The sequence below is a fragment of the Corvus kubaryi genome, unplaced genomic scaffold (genome assembly GCF_017639235.1).
Source record: "Corvus kubaryi isolate FWS band 111438036 unplaced genomic scaffold, C.kubaryi_AGA036_p1.0 37334, whole genome shotgun sequence".
Lineage (NCBI taxonomy): Eukaryota > Metazoa > Chordata > Aves > Passeriformes > Corvidae > Corvus > Corvus kubaryi.
Window position 1 is genome coordinate 11,386,216 of NW_024581108.1, and position 19,800 is coordinate 11,406,015.

Sequence of the window (19,800 nt, forward strand, 5' to 3'; positions counted from 1 at the left end):
GGGGAACAAAAGACCTGTGCCCAGCACAGTCCAGTTTTTCACCAACAGCATTTCTTTATACAGTACGAGCTTTAGGTTTACTTTTTTTTGTTGGTTTATAGGTTGGGGTTTTTTCTCCCCCAAGAATACTATTTCCTAAAAACATCATTAAAAGTGTAATTAACTGGCTTATTCTTTGGAAAGTCTGCAGTTGTTTACAAAAGAATTGCCACACAAGCTGCCACCTTCAACTGTGTTGAAGCAGGGAGTGATGTTCTTGTTTACAACTGTGCATCAATTTCACAATATATTTAGTTTTGGTACAAGTTACATATAAAATTCTTACTGAGTTTAATGTTGCAGCAAATAACACATACAGTAAGTGAGTAGGATTTATCACTGGTTGTAATGTCATTGTACATATTCAAAATATATACGGTGAATGATATATACACATGCACATGCAAACAAAATGGAAATATATTTAGTTTAAGAAGTGATGAATTGTGCTTGCTTCCATTATTCTCATTTTGTACGTAGGAGAACGGAGATCAAGCACATCAGTGAAAAGAGTGGCTGGTTGGGATCGCATCTGTGAAGCAGCACAGTCACCAAAGAGCAGGTTGGAGAAGAAACAGCACTTTTGTACCCATAGCACAAGACAGGGGGTCCCTCAGAAGTGAGGCACCCACTGTGGCTGGTGGGATACAAGCAAATCCCATGAAGTCCCAAGATGCTCCCACGAAGCATAAAATATCTATCCAGGTAAAACGCTTCCCCCAAGATGTTTTATTCAAATTTTTCCTTAAAGAAGGAAATAGTAATTTTCCCCTTTAAATTCTGTTTTCTTTTTCCCCCCCTTGTTTGGTCTCTCCCGTAAATACAGAGGCCAGAAGGCTATGCTTAAATAATTCATCTACAAATTTGCAATATCTTTTTGAACTATAGCAATTAAACGGAAAATAGAAAAATCAGCTCAGCATCCTGTTTGGATGTAATTAAAGGTATAATCTGTTCCATTTGAACACTTCAGTGCTTACCCTTCTTAAAACAACAAGTAAGAATAGTAGCTCATTTGCAATATGCTTTTTTTTTCAAGTCAGCTAAAAAGACTAACTGATGAAGCAAGAATAATAATTTTTAAATGTGGCATAAGCACAAAAATACCAACTACAGCTTTCGAATGATTGCTGCAGATCTCAAGTGTGATGAGAGTTCAGTAAAAAGGGATATAAGCTTTATGGCAAAACACTGAAGTCTTCCACTATTTGGTATCAGCATCTCGATATGGCTGATATAATTACCTATCAAATACATCAGTGGAATGAATATCAGACGATACCCAAAAATATGGAAGTGGGATGCAGATCAGCTCAGTCTTTAGGGGCTGTTTGATCTTAGTGTTTTTTTCTAAGAATAAAAGACAAATACTGCATTCGTTGCCCCTTTGTTTTCTATAAGCAGCTGAAGATTTTACAGCACAATAAAGTTAGCCTATTAATGGCTGGCTTATGAGTTTTAGCTGGATTTTTACCCTCCTACTGGACATTTCTTCACTGCTCAAAGAAATTGAAGTCAGGTGTAAAGTTAATATCTGCCTCATTCATTTATTCATATTGTAAGCAATCAAGATTTTCCCAAATCACAGGGCAATCTCTTGCCTTTCGAGAATTAATATAGGCCCTGTTCTCTCAACTTAGTTTAACAAAACAACTGGCATAGGTTCAATGGAAGCAATGATTATTCTGAGAGGTTATGGTGAACCACAGAAGTTGTTAGCAAGAATCTTGCTTGTAAGATCCCCTAAGAGGAAAAGTATATGGATATTTCAAAATGTAATTAACAGCATATTCCAACAATGTGAGAAAGAAACATCATCTGGTTTAGCTGCAGAGGAATCTGACTGCACAGGGCGAGCTTTGGCTTGCTCAGCAGCCACCACTAGGAGCAAAGGACACGATGGGCACCAGAGGGGACCCCTCAGCAGTGCTGGGAAAGGCCGCAGAGCAGGCTCTGTCTATGGGGGGCTCCTTTCATGCTGCCCATTTCACTGTGCTCAGCAGCACGGTGCCCTCCTCACAGGCAGCTTCACTGGGGCCAGCACCCAACCAGGAAGAACAACTTTTTTCAAAACGTCCACTTTCTCTCCACTATACTCTCAAAAAAAAAAATGCTTTTGGGGCAGGCATGTCTCAAGCCTAATTTTGGTCTTAATGCTATAGTTTGTAGCACTATTTCAACAAAATTGTTGAGGGTTTTTGTTTTGATTTGGATTTTTAAAAGTTAAATACATAGCAGCAAATAAAAACAATTCTAAAAAGCGAAATGTTATCTTTTTCAGACATTTTGATGATTCAAAAAAAATCAGTTTTCAAGCTTCAGCATTTGTAAGCTCAGGTGAATAATGTAGCAGAGAACTGATTAAAAAAGATAAAATGATCGTAAAAACGTGAGTGATATTACACATGGGACAAAATGGCACAATGGTCTACAAGGCCTCCATTACAATGGTGAATATGAGAGAACTTTCAGCTTACATTTGCTGAAAGTTAGCACCTATTAAAATTTCCAGGCTTCCTGGGGTGCATGCTCTGCTGTTTGAAAGCCCAGGCCCTTTTCAGGACTGGTCCTTCAGGGGCCTGAGCCCCCTCAGAGCCTTCCTCAATATTGTTCTCCCACTGGGGCCTTCAGTGGACAAACTGAAGGTGAGTGGGGTAAAAAAAGCCTCTGGTGAGCCACCCTCAGCTACCCCCTTATGTCCTATTGCCTCCCCCTGAACTGTGCAGCCTCCTGCACACCAAAAACATTTCTGTGAGCTTAATGCTAGAACTACTGTTAAAAGAAACACAACAACAGAACTCATTAAAAAACACCCACAGAGGAAGGATAAAAAAAAATTCCTCAACACAGTAGTGTCTGTCTCCAGTAAACAGGGCTCTTTTCAAGCCTTGGGCTCAGACATAAGACCACTCTACCAGGGTGAATGATTTACTGTCAGCTGGGCCATTTTCACTTCGGTTTAAGCACAGGCATTTTACCTGCCATTTGCCAGAAGCTGGGAGCTGCTCAGGTGGCATTTGTTACCCATGTGCCACTTGAGCAGCAAACCTGCAGCAGTTTCCCAAGCAGCAATCACCCACCCCATGGGTCACACTGCAGGACCCAAGCCTTCCCCCCACAAGGAACATCTCAGAGAGAAGAATCTGTGCCTAAATGAAGCAATGCTTATCTCATGCATGCCACAGGTGTGATGTCATCCCCTCTTGTGGAGGAACCAGGATGTCTACAGCCTCTACTCTACAAAAATTCAGGAGCTAAAGTTAACATGTCTCAGACTTTGTCAAAATATGGTGATAATTAAAAAAATTACCACTACAAAGTTAATTCCTCTCTGAGTTCTTACAAACACGTTTTTAATTTGCACCAAAAATTTACATTTCAGATTTCAAGTCAACCAGGAATGGTACAAGCTTGGCCAGGGACTCGAGGCAGTGGCTGGTGGGTTCTGCAAGGCCTAGGGGCAGGAGCACTGTGGCTTCCCGGGAGTATCACAAGCAAATAGTTGCCAGCAAACCCCAGGTGCACACAGGTAAGCCCATCGGATTGCTTTAAACTCTCATCCCTTGTATGAGTGTGAAAATAATCACTGTGTCAGATAAACCTTTGCTCTTTATTAAAAAACCCAAACAAAACAAACCAAACTTATAAGGTAATTGATTGCTTTCTTCTAGTCTTTTATTAGTTATGATTAAGGAGCTATAGTAGCCCTGTTTACACAGCTCTAACAAGTCAGGACCTGCAGAACGTTATTGGCTTGGGGCCCACAACTTGCCGTCCATTCTCAACAGAATCAATCTGGAGCTGAAAACATCCCCGTAGGAAGCGTACACATCCCTGCTTATACAGAACAGAAACAGCAATAACTTCAGGTCCTGTAAGCTGCAAGTTCAGCTTACAGAGATCAGCCCTGACTTGTCATCGCTCTCAGCATGTTGGTGATGAGATCAGAGCACTTCAGCAAGGACTCATACTTCCAGCTTGACAAGGGACAGAGGTGAGCATGTTACACCTCACTGTTACTCGCCTCTCCAACTGCAGAAAGGAATCGAGAGCTCCTCTGTTTAACATGCAGTCACAGCACTGCCAATCTAAAATGGCTGATCAGTAATACTTTAATTGCAGTTTCATAGAAACAAATTGCTATTTAATTGCAATAAGCTTGTCTGTGACTTAGCTGGACTGACAATAGGCATACACCTGGTAGTACCAGTAACAAGCAGCAACAAGGGTTATCTGGTTCTGCATTTACAGGAGTCTCAGGCAGTGCCATCAAACCCAGAACACAATTTCACACTGATTAAATGTAATACTTAAAAAAAATATATATACATAAATTTCCTAATCTCAATTTTATTTTTTATTTTAATAGAGCTGTTCAGAATAGATACTTGCAAAAAGCTGCACACTTCACATACAACTACCAGCAAAATAATTTGATAAAAGATTTAAATTGAAATGCTTTTGAAATTACAGAATCAGGTTAAAAAAGACCTCTGAGATCATCAAGTCAGAACACCACCGTGTCAACCAGACCGTGGCACTCAGTGCCATGTCCAGTCTTTCCTTATCACCTCCGGGGCGGTGACTCCACCACCTTGACAGCAAGGCATACTCTGCCAGTATGTGAGGTTTTGGGGGTTTTTTTAGTATTTACCCTAATGTTAGAGGATGCAAATTTTACCAGTGTTAACTAACAGGGAAAAAGGGAGACAAACTCAGTGTGGTTAATATTCTGAAGATGTGACTTAATTTCATAGGCTTCATTTTGTTAAGGCGTTCTCATTTTGTATTTCATAAGATACTGCATAACCTGTTAAAATATTTAAAGATAAATCATGTAGGACCGAAAAGACAGTATCTTGTTGCAAACAGAATTTGGTTTGGAAAGGCTTAATGTCCCAGTGCCTGCCAGGATGCGTAAATCTCATAACTAGACAGCTGGATAGGTAAAAACATTAAACCCATTTAGAGGGCAATCTTTTTACAAAATTGTTTCATTAATAAGAGTGACAATTTATATGATTGAGATGTTTAGATGCAGTATAGACAAAGCATTTTATCCAGGTTCATGAGGATGATTTCAGATTAGTTATATTTCCTTTTTTTAACAGCATTCATTTTGAAAGTAAGGGAAGCTCTTACTGAATGATTATTTGACTTTTCAGCAGCACTAAATGCAGAGGGTGTATTTCAGCCTCAGTGCAGCAAATACCTGTGATAAAAGGTGAACAAATACGTGTTTTTCTTTACAGATCTCCTAAAAAAGAAGTGATTTTTCACATAAGGACAAATCTAAGAGTTTCCAGTAGCCCTCTGCCCACACCTACTGTCCCTGTTTCATTGTGTGAAATGCCTCTGGTTTCAAGAAAGTGTTTTACCTAAAGCAAGAATACTACTTAAATATGTTCTATTGTATATTCATAGCTCCATTAGTCCTCCTGCAATTTAGCACATCAAAGCAAAGGCTTCATCACTTGCATGTGGATTATGCTAACATGAGTGACATTTGTAATCTTATAGGTCTGCAACTTAAGAAATGCTTTTAAAGTAAGCTATTAAATAGGTAGCTGTGCTTTACAAATGAGTCATATAATAGTTTATTTAAAGCTGTTAATGAACTTCAACCTCTGCATCACTAAATGCTATCCTACATTACTTACTATAAGTTATTAGCTATCTTCTTAGCACTTCTAGGTTATATTGGACAACCAAAAATCTGTACATGTTAGATTTAAACACTGCACCTTGAGTGCTTATACTGAAAGAATATAAAAAGATGTCTACAGTCTCACTAATACTTGAATTCTATATTCACATGACTTCAAGTGTCTTTTCAAAGATATTGAAGCAGCACAATTTGCAAGACTTTAATGCCAAATCAAAAAGCTTAGAAACTTACTTAAAATACCCATAAGTGCATTTAATTAAAAATCATACATAGTGTCAGTCATTTATGTTGTGCTTTATATGTTATGCAAGTAGTCTTTTGTCTTTACTGTCTGATACTATATGTTGCTACATTTTCTTTTCTCTGAAACAGTGCTTCTTCCTCAAGCACTGAAGTGTTAAAAGAAGAAATTCAGCAGCCCTCCAATATACTAGAGGTCATGAAGTAGAATCTGAAACAAAAATATCTGCTGTTGGTTGTTTAGACAGATGAATCTATAAATCAACTTTTTGTGTATCAGCATCACAAGTAAGTCAAGCTCACTCCATAACCAAGCATGCCAAGTAGTGAACACCTTCTAAAAAACAGAATTAAACAAAGTAATGATGTGTTGTGAATGCATTAGTTTCCTATAAAAGTAGAGTACTTCTTAATATTGATTTGCTTTTAATTGCAGCAAAGGCAGATTCATTGCTTGCAGGTTCCTGACTGAGGGCATACAGTGCACAGCCACAGATCCCATGTTAGTATTCTTGCTAAAAACATGAAAATTCAGATTCTCTTTTTCTCAAAAGTATTCTATACAGATCTACTACAAAACAGCTGATGGGAAAAACGTGGAAAATGAAGTTGTTCCCTTTATAAGCTTAAAGGTGGCTCTGCTGCTTTGTGGGGAGGTGGTTTTTGTTTGCTTTCAGAGAACAAATCATATTTTGAGATCAGGTAGTTCTCAGAAACAGCCCAGGAAACAGATTTTTTTCTTTCCTTAAGATTATCAGTGTTGAAAAGTTAAATTCTTTCACCCCAGCAAACACAACTTTATGTTGTTCAGATCAGAATAGCTATTGTATTCCTTGTCATGAATACTCAATTCTAGTGCTCAGCATGAGGTACAGACCTTTCGTTTGCTTTTATTTTTTTGACCTCTTACGGTATATTCATACCCTCTTTATGCTTGCAGGCTCAGAGACATGTGCACACCCTTAACACAGAAGGAACTGGAAAGAAAGAGACCACAGTACCTCTGTGTGTGCTGTTATTCACTGCAATGGGAATTGCAATATAGTTGCTGTTACCAGAATTAAGAATCTCTATGAAAAAAAATATAATTTTGGAGTACTTGTTATCCTTGCCAAAAGTAACATGGTGAAGTAGGTTAGCAGAGTCTTTACTGGCATAAGACAAAAGAAAAAATCCAAACCAAAACCTACTTTTAAAGGTAATTGACAATTAAGATAATGACTTTGTAAGATGAAGTTGCAGAATGTTTAGAATGCAATTTTAAAAAAAGCAAAGCTTCTAAAACCCATACTCAGTTTTGTTTTACTTTTTATTATTTAAATACACCATACTAGAGCAAATGTCTCTGAAAATATCACAAATAAAAGATTTTTCTTCATTCAGCAAATTAGAAGTAGGTGAAAATTTCTACACAGTAGCTGCTATGAGCCTGACTTTTTTCTTTTTTTTTTTTTTTTTTTTTTTGCCATGGGAAGTAGCAACATTAGGACAAGAACACTTACATGCATACATACATTGTATTTTACAGAGATACAATAAAAGTGTTTGTGATAGAATATCACAAAAGCCACATCTTTATCTCATGTTCAGTTTGATTGAAACACATTTCCTTACAACACTTAAATATACAAAGAGCAAATAGAATGTTGTTAAGGTAAAACACAGGGTACAAACTGGCCAGTGCCCTGCTAATTGTTAATGAGGGTAGAAAGCAGATTTCAATGCTTCTTTTAATTAGCTTCATTAGTCATCTTCCCCACCCACCCTCCCCAAGACGTCCTCTGGTGGATCTTTTTTCATTTTCTCTACAGTCTCCCATTAGCCCAGGTTCATGGAGTCCTTAATGTTCATATTCAGTCATTTTAATACACCAATAAATGCGGGAAGGGCAATCAAGAATAAAGAAGGTGCAATGGTATGGAGCTGGCATTGATGCTAGCTACAAAGGTGACTTGTCTACTTGGAGACATGGGATCCATCTGTGATGAACAAAATTTGAGATGAAGGCACGCATTCTGCATTACTCTGACCTTTTAGCAGACCTGCAAGAAATAAAAATGGGTATCTTAGCTAAATTTGAGATAGGAAATGACAACATGACTGCTTTTGTCTTTTCCCTATTCACTAATCTCTTTTTTATTAGACTACTTTCCAACTGTGACTTGATTAAGGCTTTCTACACTGGCCATTCATACTGCTAGCATTTCAACTTTAAATAGCAAAAAGCAAACATTTTTCACAGTTTCACTACTAAAGAAAGCAGACATAAAAAAAAAAAGAGACTACAACAAGAAATAAGGGTACTTTCTGGTAACAAATCATACAGTGAATAAGGTGGTTTTTCTGGGCCCCGTTTAAAAGGGAAGAACCATTATGCCATGCCTTTGAAGAAGCAAGTAATATGATCTTGTAAATAGAAGAAATAGTGTGTAAAGCAAATATGAAGTACAGCCAATATCCTCCTAAGGCAACTTTGGTTAATATGCTGCATTGCACAAGAGCTAAATATAGATATTTCAGGATTCCCCCCTCCCATTTAAATTCCTCATCTGGTACGTTAGTTAATGTTACATAAACATTTTAATATAAGAAGTCAAACATGTGCTTTCATACTGGTGTTAATGAATTGTGATAATTAAAAGTGTCTAACTCAATAAAAATCTAAACTTTCATGGATAAAATAGAAATGATCATCCATAGTCTTCAAATACAATCTGTTTGCAATTACCAAAATGAAATAATATATATTAGATTTTTATGGCTTTTAAATGGCATTTTGCGCTTCCCAGGAAGTTCTTTTTCCACCCTTTCTCTAAGTTACTAAAAGCCTGAGGTCTATTAGTAACTGCAACCCCCCACTTTCAAGCTAATTAAAGTAGTAGAGGCTTGGAGGTTTAATTCCCCAGAGCCGAAGCTCAGTGTGAGAAAGGTAATTTGTCTGTCCAGAACAAAGATTAGGGAGCAGCCAGCAAGCATATTTAATAAATGAGCATCAAATATCTTCTACTATGGACACAGACAACACCAATTATGTAACTACAAGGGAATTGTTGAATGATATGTAAACTAGAAGATTTTTGAGATCTTCTCTAAGAGACGTAACGTAACTCATACTTTATTTAAAAGTATAGAAGCTGAAGACAAGCATTTGTTACAAACATTGCCAAGCAGTGGAAAATTTACACTTTTAGTATGTGGTAATACTGTTGCAAACAAGAAATACTACAGGAATACTACCAGTACCAAAAAAAGCAGAGCGAATTCTTGACAATACAGCCCCTTCAAATGAAACAGCACACAGGACATCGCAAAATAAGTTTGCACTCTGCAGGCAAGCAGTACCGATTTCAGAGAAAACAGGGATTTTCTTAAACTACAGGGCAAGTGATGGGAAGTTACAATTTACATGTGTGAATTGCCTCAGGGAGGCAAGAGGCAGGAATGGCAAACATCCCTGCATTTGTCTCCTTAAAAAAAAAATCCCACGTTTTTAAACCAAGTTAAGCCATGCAACCCTTCCTGCCTGCACCGGTCACCGGTAAACTGCACTGAGACAAGAGTAAGTTCATAACTGTCACCTTCACCTGCGCAACAGAAGTGTGTTTGAATGCTGGGAGTCTCTCAATCTCTTTGGTTAAATAAAAAAAACCAAACCTGTGCATATTCTATGTCTATACTCTCTAGTGATAGAATAACCTGGAAAATGATTGATCTGTAATGTTTAATAAAACATATGATACAGCCAACTCTGTTACAGTGGAAGAATATTTTTAATCAGTGGCCTGAAAACATGCAGCTTTCTGGAAAATATCTCAGATGTTAAAGATGTTAAAATATTTAGACTGTTAAAAAAGCAAAATATAAAACACAACTCTCTTAGCAACTGCCCCTGTAGCTTCCAAAGTTCCAGAAACCTGACAAATACACGAATTATCAACTTATCTCTTTAACTGTGTTTGTTTTCTGGAGTTTCAGTGCTCTGCAATTCTCTTTGAAAACCAGCAGGAGAAGTTAGAACAATTTCTAGAGAGACTGTATTATAAGAAAAAAAACCCTCAAACTACGTGTCCCCTCAACCTTCTCCCTAATAGCTGCTCATCTGCCTCAGCTCTGGCTGCAGCAATGCCACTCCCAGTCAGTGACAGGAGCTAACAAAAACCTGCTCTCACCACTCTCCTTCTTGCATTTAGCTCCCACCAGGTGCCTACAGTCACGAGCTCTGCAAGCCCAGTCCCGTTTTACTTCTCTTTTCCATGTTCTGTGTTCCTCATCATGTCTACTGCTTTTATCGCAACTAAATCATTTTTATGTTTTGCTAAGGCAGAGAAAGAAACTGATAAAACTAAATGACAATTTAGACACCTATTTGAAGTTACATTAAACTTTTCATTCGTAGAAGACAAGTGGATAAACCACTCTCAGAATGGTAAACCTTTTACTGCAGTGTATAAAGATAAATGGTTTTACCTATATTTTGAAATGGGATACCTATAAATATTCATTTAACAGAATCACTGCTAGCTAGTCTATATTACAGATTTGTTTCATTAAAATTCACAACAGTATAAATCTATGAATCTTTAACTGTATTTGCACTTCCTTGAGAAGAGGCTGCACATTCTCTTCCAATCTTAATTATCTTTGTTCTGCCTAACTATGTAGCATTTTTGTACTCAATTCTCTCATCACCTCAATTGACAAATTAAGTAAATAAAAAAGGCCCATGCTTTATTTTGGTGTAATTACATTCACTATATAAGACTTGAAAGAATGCTTAAAATTAATCAGTAAATTTATGCACAGTAAAAAAAAAAAGCAAACACAGATATTGAAATGTAGCAACACAACCAAAAAAACTCACGTAAATTAAAGAACAGTTTCTGTTTTCTCGGACATGTTTTTCCACTCACTAAAAGCACAACAACATATACTGTACACTACAGAATAGATCAGCCTCGCATTTGTCCCAGATTATTTTTTAATCTTCTGAATTCCTACTTGCAAATAAATGTTATTTTTTGTGATCCTTACAGACATTAATGAAGTTCCTATTGTAAATCTATAAAGAATTACCAACTGAAGTGTGCACTTTTTGTTTCATTGCAATAACTCAGTGCTGTGCGATTGCCTGGGTTAATGATGAAAAAGTCAAATATACTATCAGAGCTGATGGAAAAATCTATCACCAATCTGAAATTAAAATTCATCTGTGGTCAATAAGATTTAATATCCAAGCAAGTGGCGCTGTAAAGAGTAAATGAATCAATGTCATCAATACATAATCAGTATGAAATATGATGTGAATAAAATTATGTGAAAGAGTCATACATCCACTCTTTTCTGGACCAGGGTGGAATGAACAGTCTCTTAACTCAAGGTTGACAGTAATTGTTACAAATTAGGCACAGCAGTTATCAAAATGCACTCAACTTGCATAGCTTTAGGACTGATTAAGGAGATTAAAATACATCTAAAACTATCTAGTTTCAGAGTTACAAGACAACTGTTGATCAAAAATTTTTTCTTCTTCTTCACTCTATGATTTGTACAGTCATTATTTACTCATTTAGCTAGAAACCAAAACTATCAACCATAGAGATACACAATCTCTAGTTCAGCTATTAGTGTTACGGAACACTAAGAAAAAAGCACTTTGGTTTTAAAATCTGAGTTATGACACACAAAACAGGCAAGCAACTACTTCTGAAAGAGTACTTCGGCATGCTTCCTCAACTAAAACCTTAATATTAAAATGAAATACATTCGTTTAGTCCAGAAACCTTCTCTTCACAAGACATTTATTTCCATATTAAAGGATCTAATTTTCCTCCCTCAGAAACCTGTTCTCCTGTAGCCCTTAATTTCAAGATTATAAAATACTTCTTTCTTAAAGGTTTATATTGATGTATGCTTTGTACACAAGGAGTTCAACACCTGTAGAGATGCACGTGCCCAAACCAAAATAAACTGACTCACCCTGTATGTCATATTTAAAAGGTTACTATTTTCTCCCACACCCTGTGCCTAAATAACTTAAGGTGAGTTCAGTTACTTAAAGGTCTCTGCAGGGCTAGGGAATGTCCACTATTAGAATGATGAAAAGAAACTGATCTTCATTTAGCTCTAAGAAAGCTCATTAGTAATTGTGGAGTATTCACCTTCTGGTCTGGCAGTAGTGGATTACTCTGAAGTGAATTCAAATGGCCATTGATGAGAGCTGTAGGTCTATCATGTTCACAAAATAAACTGCCATTGATGTAGTGAAACCGATCTCCGGGGACCAGGCGATTCCGGCAGGTAGAGCATGTAAAACACTGGAAAATGAAAGAGACAGCAACTGAAACTACAGCACAAATTAAGTATGCTGCAGGTTTGAAAATTACACTTCAGACACTGCAAGTGTAGTTGAGATATGGAGCTGCTTGGTTTCCAGTATCTCCAAGTATGGCATTAGTCTTACCTGTTGGGACTGTGCAGTACGTAACTCAAGGAGAGTTCTACCAATTACGAGGGAACAAAGCTATGCACTAAGGAAAACTTTATAATAAATACTCATTCTTCTAGTTATTATTTTGCATTCCATTCATAAGCAGATGCAGGTTTTACACTAAAGAGGCACAGCAGTACTAATCAGCTACTAAAAACAAAAGTACACAGAAAAACCCCCTCACCTTAAGATGATAGACATTGCCCTGTGCCCTCATGACCAGCTCACTAGCAGGAATGGACTGTCCACAGGCACTGCAAGCACCACTATTTCCAAATAACCTGAAACAGAGGTGATGATTGTGAATAATTTAATACACAGAAGGCTCTAGGCATTTTTGCACATCACTGCCATGGTTTATCACACAACTATTTTAGACTTCTGACCCTCATCTTCCAACTTGCTTTGTTTCATAATATGAAAAAGTGTATTTTTGTGTAACAACTGGTAGCTTCACCTTACCTGGGATGTGGTTACACGGGATTTAATCAGAAATATTGACTTACACCTCCAGAAACACAAACAATTCTGTACTACACACATTTTATCAGATTACTGGGTTCATCATAAAAAAAAGATACAATTCATGACTGGAGTTTAAATGCATTGTGTCCTTGAAATTATATGAAGAAGTCTTTTGTACTTTAATCATATCTTGAGATATGAGTCATCAAAAGGGTTAAGAGGATTTGATTGTATATCTAAGAAGACATCATGCTCAGTGTATTGAAACTCCAGTAAACCTCCATCAGTGCAGAGTTTCCATTAGAAACTCTCTGCTATCCAGGTTGATATATAATGTGTATGGGTTAACCTTTTCAATCATGGTGTCAACACTTTAGATTTGCCTCTGCTCATCTCTTTCATCCTAACCTTCTCTCTCTCTTGATAATGAAATGCTTGCTCCAACTTCCCTCTATCTGCTCCTGAGTCCACAATTTAGATTACTTCATCTCTGCTAGCAACAAACTGAATGAAATTTCGATTTGAGCAGAAAGTAATTTACCGGGATCTGGACCCATTTGTCATCATATCTCTCTGGGTGTTTGCTGTATCACTGCAGTTTTCCTATGCAATCAAATGAGACCACAACATCTGCCATTGGGGGGGGCACACGCAGTGGGGGGAGGGGGGAATAGGCGGAAGAGTGGTGAAGAAAAATATATACATAATTCTTCAAATCCATTTAAAGGTACAACGCATTGATTCAAAATATAATACAATAATGATTATTGAGTTTTACTTTTACAGGCTGTGTTAGCTAGAATTAGAAAAAACGTTATTTGCTTTTGCACGAGTCTCTAATAGACACAAATATTTATAAAGACTACCACAATTCATTTCGCAGTAAAAAAGGAAACTGAACTAGCTGGCAGGGTCACCGACCCACTTTTCTGCACGATGTAAAACACAGTAATAGGATTTACAAATTAGCGTATTGGTGTCATAATAAATATTAATATTTGCATCTCCTTCCTGTCCAAATAAAGTCATAAAATTCTGTTTGTGTCAACCTAGGACACGCATTACAACAGAATACCCGTAATCTGAATGATTGCAGTGTGCCTCTGTATAAAAATAATTGCTTTGAATTTCCAGAATCTGAGCTTGCAGAGGAGGCTTGTCATGTTCAAACTACTAATTTGCTGTCGCCACTTTATTGAAAATAGCCTGTAAGTTGTTATTAAATGTATCGACTGAACGACAGAGAGAGTAGTAAAACTGCCCCTTAAGATGGCTTTTAATAGGAAGCTGAGAAACAAATTTTGCAGCAGCATCGATTTGAAGAGTTCAATCAAAACTCCATTTCAAAACTAATTAGTCTGAGATCCACGACACATTGACACGTTCTTGCAGAATCACAGCGGTTACAAAGGGAAAGCTGAACTAATACATTGTCAGGACCTCCCGCCAAAGGGACTAAACTGTCTGGCAACTAAAGGTCCATTATTAGGGCATCCTCCAAACCAGGACCAGTTCCGAATAGTTACATGATACACCGAGGTTACTTCCAAAGCATTGCAATATGCTTTTTTCTTCCTTCATTGTTACTAGTAACGAAGTTGGCACTAGAGAAGGTGCACGGAAAGGGCTGTGAGAAAAGGCAGAAATGCACTACATCTCTACAGCAAAGATCCAACAATCCAGAGTAAGGGGGTGGCAGCAAGGGCATTGCTGGCTAGAAGGGAGAAGATGGACAGACGCTGTCAGTTGTCCAGGAGAATCTGAACATGGTGAGCCGTCTCTCACAACCCCCTCTTCCCTCCCCCCCATACAATTGCACCACCCAACTGAAAACACAGCTTTCAGAATGCTGATCTCATTGCACTACTTGTCTTCATTAAGCATTCAGTTGTTATACTATTCTCTCTGAACTAGAGTGGTCCCACACCTTGAATGTCTGTGAATTCTAATAAACGGAGTCAAACTAATCCAGAGGCTTTCCACATATCTTAAGTTTTCCCCAGGCATGTTCCCAAAACAACTCTACTTTGGGAAGACACTTCAGCTGAATCTTCTGCAAAAATTTCTAAAAGTTACTTACAAACTCAGAACACCTTTCTGCTGCTTATTATTATTTACCAAGAAAATTAAACTTATTTTTCCTTCTCTACTGTTATGAATGGTTTTGTTCTGTAATACCATTAACAGGAAAAAGGTTTTACCTTTTAAAAAAATGTTATTCCTCCTTACCAGTAACGGAAGTCTTCCACATTAACTATTCTTTACTGAAAAAGTTGTTTTGCATGGTTTCTGGGAAGCTAGAGAGCTAATTATCTAACCAGGGGGACTGTCCAGGACAGTATTTGATTTAAAAGGCTTGAGGCTTTAGGTGCTCAATTAAGTAGCTATCGGTCTCAGACTGGACTTTAATGGGCTCTTTTCTCTTTAACTGCAGCAATGGGTAGAGATACCCCAGGTCAGGCTAATTAAAGCCAGGGGACTCTTTAATTGTGATGACAGAATTGGTTTCAGTTTCCTCTTTGGGTCCTCAGTCCAAGAAGGTCATTAATATTTCAACATTTGGGCAATGCAATCAATCACAGACATCAAGAGGTTCCCTGTATGGACAAGGCAGCTCTTCTACACTTCGCAGCATTTTACTGAGCCACCTTAAATTAACTACTGTGTGGTTCCAACACAGCATTCCCCACACCCCCAAATGCTCCTGGTGTTTTTTGTTGGTGGGGTTTTTTTGGGTGGGGTTTTTTTTCAGAACTTTCTGTAGGAGAGTGGGAATGAAAGCAGCAAGAAATCTTCTCAACCCAGTTTCCCATCTTGCTGCTCAAAATTCAGCATCAGCAGAAACACGTCTCTAGCAACTTGTACTAACACAATAAGGTTCCACTGCTTTCCAAAATTGTGGACACAGATTTAAGCACTCTGATTCTTGCACGACGCGGTGCACATTTGTGTTCACATACATATATCCATCCAAGCCCTAGCAAAGAGAAATGCACATCCAGACCTACTGATCCAGAAGGAATCAGTGTTTTTGTACATTCCCCACATTTAATCTAAATTCTGCACCAGCTATATTAAATGTAACAAAGAAAGGCAACACAGAAATTATGCCTGAAGCCAAGTCCATTAAACGTACTTCAGAATAACTAGAGACCAAGCACCTTAAAAGCACCAGAAGCTATTGATACTTAAAAGGGGGGCTGTGCATAATGGCAAGTGCTGCATTAGAGAAGAGGAAGAAAAAAAAGGAAAAAAAAAAACCAGCCAAATTACGCTTGGTTAATTCAGAGTAACAGATCTGCCCCCAAGTGAATTGGAGGCCTTGAATTAATTCTGTTATGACAAATCAAGATAAACGTTCCCCCTAAATTGCATGCGATTTAATTAATTTTTGAGATCCTGTTTTTTTTTTTTTTTTCCTAGCTAATAGTTCACATGCTCCTGTGCTGTCATTGTGCTTGAGTGGGCAGACTTCAAAGTGATATTAAATAACCAACTATTAGATTTACCTAGCACGTCCTATTGGAAAAGTGCCATTTAATTACCTAGCCTGTTCAATTAAAGGGACAGCATTCCCTGAATATAGCAGCTTGCCGCTGATTACCAGGGAAATGAACTGGCTGCCCGGCGGCCCCCTCCCTGGCGCGGCCTCACTGCAGCGCGACCAGGTCCGGCCGCCCCCCGCCCCCGGGGCTGCGCCCCCGCCGCGCTGTGCGGAGCGGCCGCCCGGGGAGGGGCGCCGGGCGCTGCCCCTTTAAAAAGCGCCCGGGCAGCCTCCCCCTCTTCCCCCTTCCCCACCACTCCCTGCTCTCTCTTAGAGGCCAATTTTGTTAATTAAATGTTTTGTTTGCGACGCGGCTCTCATTCATTTCGGACACGTCATTCCGAGCAGATCTAAGCCAGCGACCAGATCTCATTAGATAAAACCTATCAGAACTAAGAGAAAATGGAGGAGACACTAATTAAAGCTTTTAATTGTGCGGATTCGCTGCCACGCTGCTGCTTTATCTGGCATCTCAAGGTTGGGAGGGCTGCGCTCCGCTCCGCTCCCCTCCCTGAGCGCGTTGCTCGCCGTGAGGAAGGAGGGGAAAGGACCAGGGTTTCCACCTCCCTCTCTTTTCCCAGGAACCTTGGCCTTCAATGGAAGCTCTAGCTCTACGGCCAATTTGTTTTCGGGTTTTGGGGGGGAGAGGGAGGGAAAGGGGAGTGTTGTGTTGTTTAAACAACAACAAAAAACCCCACATACAGCTTCAGACAGCTAAAAACCTCATTAATAAATGGCCCTGGGGTCTTGGCCCGAAGGAGTCAAGTCCCTTTCACCTGGCACCTGTGGGCCGATCAATCCTCTTTCCCATTTTGTCAGTCGTATCCAGCGTGCCCCGCGTCTCCGGCTGAGAACGGTGCCCGTGGCTCTTGCCTGGGGAAGAGAATGTGCCACCACAAAAGCCCGCCAGAAAACTAAGAGAGAAGAAGAATGGCAGAGGGGAACCAGAGCGCCTCGCTGTCAGAGCATTGCCTCCACAGCCAAATGGGGCCATTTCAAACACAAAAAGGGCGAGGGCCTCGCTCATGGCAGCATGACCCACGAGGAAGCCTGCAAAGTCAATTTCCAGCAGGAAAGCTCCAAGTTAACTCAACCCTGGCAGCGCCACACCATCCTACCCCACCTTGAGTGTACAGTGTCCAGTTCAAGTTTCAGCAAGCATCTGTCAGAGTTATTTTTGCAAGTCAAATTACACAGATCTAAAGAGAAGTCAGGCAATAGGACAAGGAGATCAATTCAAACCCCTCATCTGATAAAGCATCCTATTCATAATCGCCTACATTAAAATAAATGAGTATTAATTTTTGGCAACACAAAACCAGAGGACTGCGATAAGCTTGCCTGAACTTGCCTCTGGGACACAGTGGACGCATCTCCTCTTTTTAATTAGTAGCAATCAGACATGAGGGTTTGTTTGATGGCGTTGGCCGAGTGATGAATCTGTACTATTCAGTGCATCTTAACAGTAGTGTCAATTTTTCCACTTCAAACAAGACTCTTTCCCTAACACCGTTCTGCTCTATTTAATTACTATTCTGCCAGGCTTAGGCTTGTTGCTTAAGGATGATGACCAAAAAGCACCATTAACCCCCCACAATGTGCTGATTTTTTAGCATTTCTCTCTAAAAATACCCCCGAAACTAGCAAAACTAAGGCTTCAATTCCTCAGACATACCACGGGACATATTTTACATACTTAACTGCGTGAAGCCACAGCCAGGTACCAGGTCAGAGGCTGCACTATCAGAGTAACCAAATCTCAACTCCATCCTCTTAAGTAAGGAGGTCTCTGTGCATATACACACTACAATCCACATCTTCTCAAATATAAGTTTTACAACATAAGCAAACTTGTAACATTTGATGGCTGCTTTTGGTAGGGTTTTTTTTTTTTTCCAGAAAGGAAAAAAAAGTGGAACTTCTTGGCCATCAGAGAGAAGGGAAATCCTGGGTTAACTCTTGACATTCACTATTAATGAGAAGCCAGAAGCATTTAAACAGAACACTGTTTGTTTTAACTAAGCATTTCTGTGATGCTGGGAAGGTATGGGGCTTTTTTGTTGTTTTTTTTAATTACTGAATGTTGAAACAGAACACCTCCTTGAAGCATTCATGTGCATCAGTCTATCAAACCATTTACTCAAATTAAATGTGTAATCCTTCAAAATGCCTCCTTTTAAATTAATGAGTTTAAGTAGCTTGAGTTCACCTGAAAAGATCGTACAGGCACCTGACCTCATGAATTCTTTCTATTAATTATATTGGAAACTTGTTGGAAGGGATACTCTGCATAATCTTATTGTACCCCAACATATGCGAGATTAGTGAGGCTTAGTTCCCCCTACCCAAATCTGTGGCATTTAAAGCAAACAGCTTCAAAAGAGGAAGAGGTAAGAAATAAAGGGCAAGAGCATATACCTCCTCTGCTATCTCCTGCATTGTCTGTACTGGAAGTTAAGAGAAATGCCGGTTCAAAGCTTCTCTGTAACAATGCTAAGACAAACATCATACCACTGGTTTTTGCTGTAAGTAGAATCCACGGCCCTCCAACTGATGGTTAATCAGCTCTTTCACAAGGAGAACAGAGAATGAGTCATTCTGTTTCCACTCAAAGGAGTTTAAAGGTGCTTATGTAAATATCATAATTAATCAGATACTAAAGGCAGGCATTTCATTATTTAGCACCTCTGCCACAGCCTTATTTAAGCTCTACGATTTTAACATTTACTGTTCAGATATGCACACTTCTCCTTCAACACTACAACAAAGCAGATTAATTTAGCCTCTCTGATTGCTGTTTATTTTTAGTTGGGACTTGTTTTGTGCTGACAAACCACTTTAAAGTTACAGTCGTCGTTCAGCCCCCCCAACTCTTCCCTCCACTTGGCAATCGCAACTCGCCCTGGGCTAGGCGCTAACATCCGCACCCGCATGTCTCTCCGATCCTAATGAAAGAGCCATCCTGAGCCAGCCCACCCCTCTGCCCTGCGGACACCCACCACGAGGAAAAAAAAGGGGTGGAAAAAGAGAAAAATGGAGAAAAAGGCAGCGAGAAAGGGGGAAAGCAGTCCTCACCAGCCTGGCCGTCGCCTCACCTGATGTAGTCGTTTCTGCAGAGAATCATCCCGCTCTTGGTGTAGCAGGAGGTGCCGATGTCCCCCAGCTGGGCCTGGCAGCAGGAGCACTTGAGGCAGCGGCTGTGCCAGTAGCTGTCCATGGCGTAGAGCAGGAAGCGGTCGGCGATCTTCCCCCCGCAGCCGGCGCACCTCTTCCAGGAGAGGGAGCCCGCCGTGACCGGGGGCGGCTGCGCGCTGCCGCCGGGGTTCACCATGGCCTGCGCGGAGAGAGGGGCGGGGG

At 39.5% G+C, this 19,800-nt stretch overlaps 1 protein-coding gene across 1 annotated transcript in view; it reads right to left on the reverse strand.

Annotated features, from left to right (window-relative positions):
• Positions 1–7,238: 7,238 nt before the first annotated feature.
• The window catches only part of LMO4 (LIM domain only 4), a 15,439-nt gene continuing 2,877 nt past the window's right edge, over positions 7,239–19,800 (reverse strand). The window contains exons 2-5 of the mRNA XM_042030278.1: positions 19,539–19,777; positions 12,619–12,715; positions 12,106–12,261; positions 7,239–7,989 (exon numbers count right to left, since the gene is read on the reverse strand). Of these exons, the coding sequence (XP_041886212.1) occupies positions 7,981–7,989; positions 12,106–12,261; positions 12,619–12,715; positions 19,539–19,774 (498 nt within the window). The 5' untranslated portion in view covers positions 19,775–19,777 and the 3' untranslated portion in view covers positions 7,239–7,980. The remainder of the gene's footprint in view (positions 7,990–12,105; positions 12,262–12,618; positions 12,716–19,538; positions 19,778–19,800) is intronic.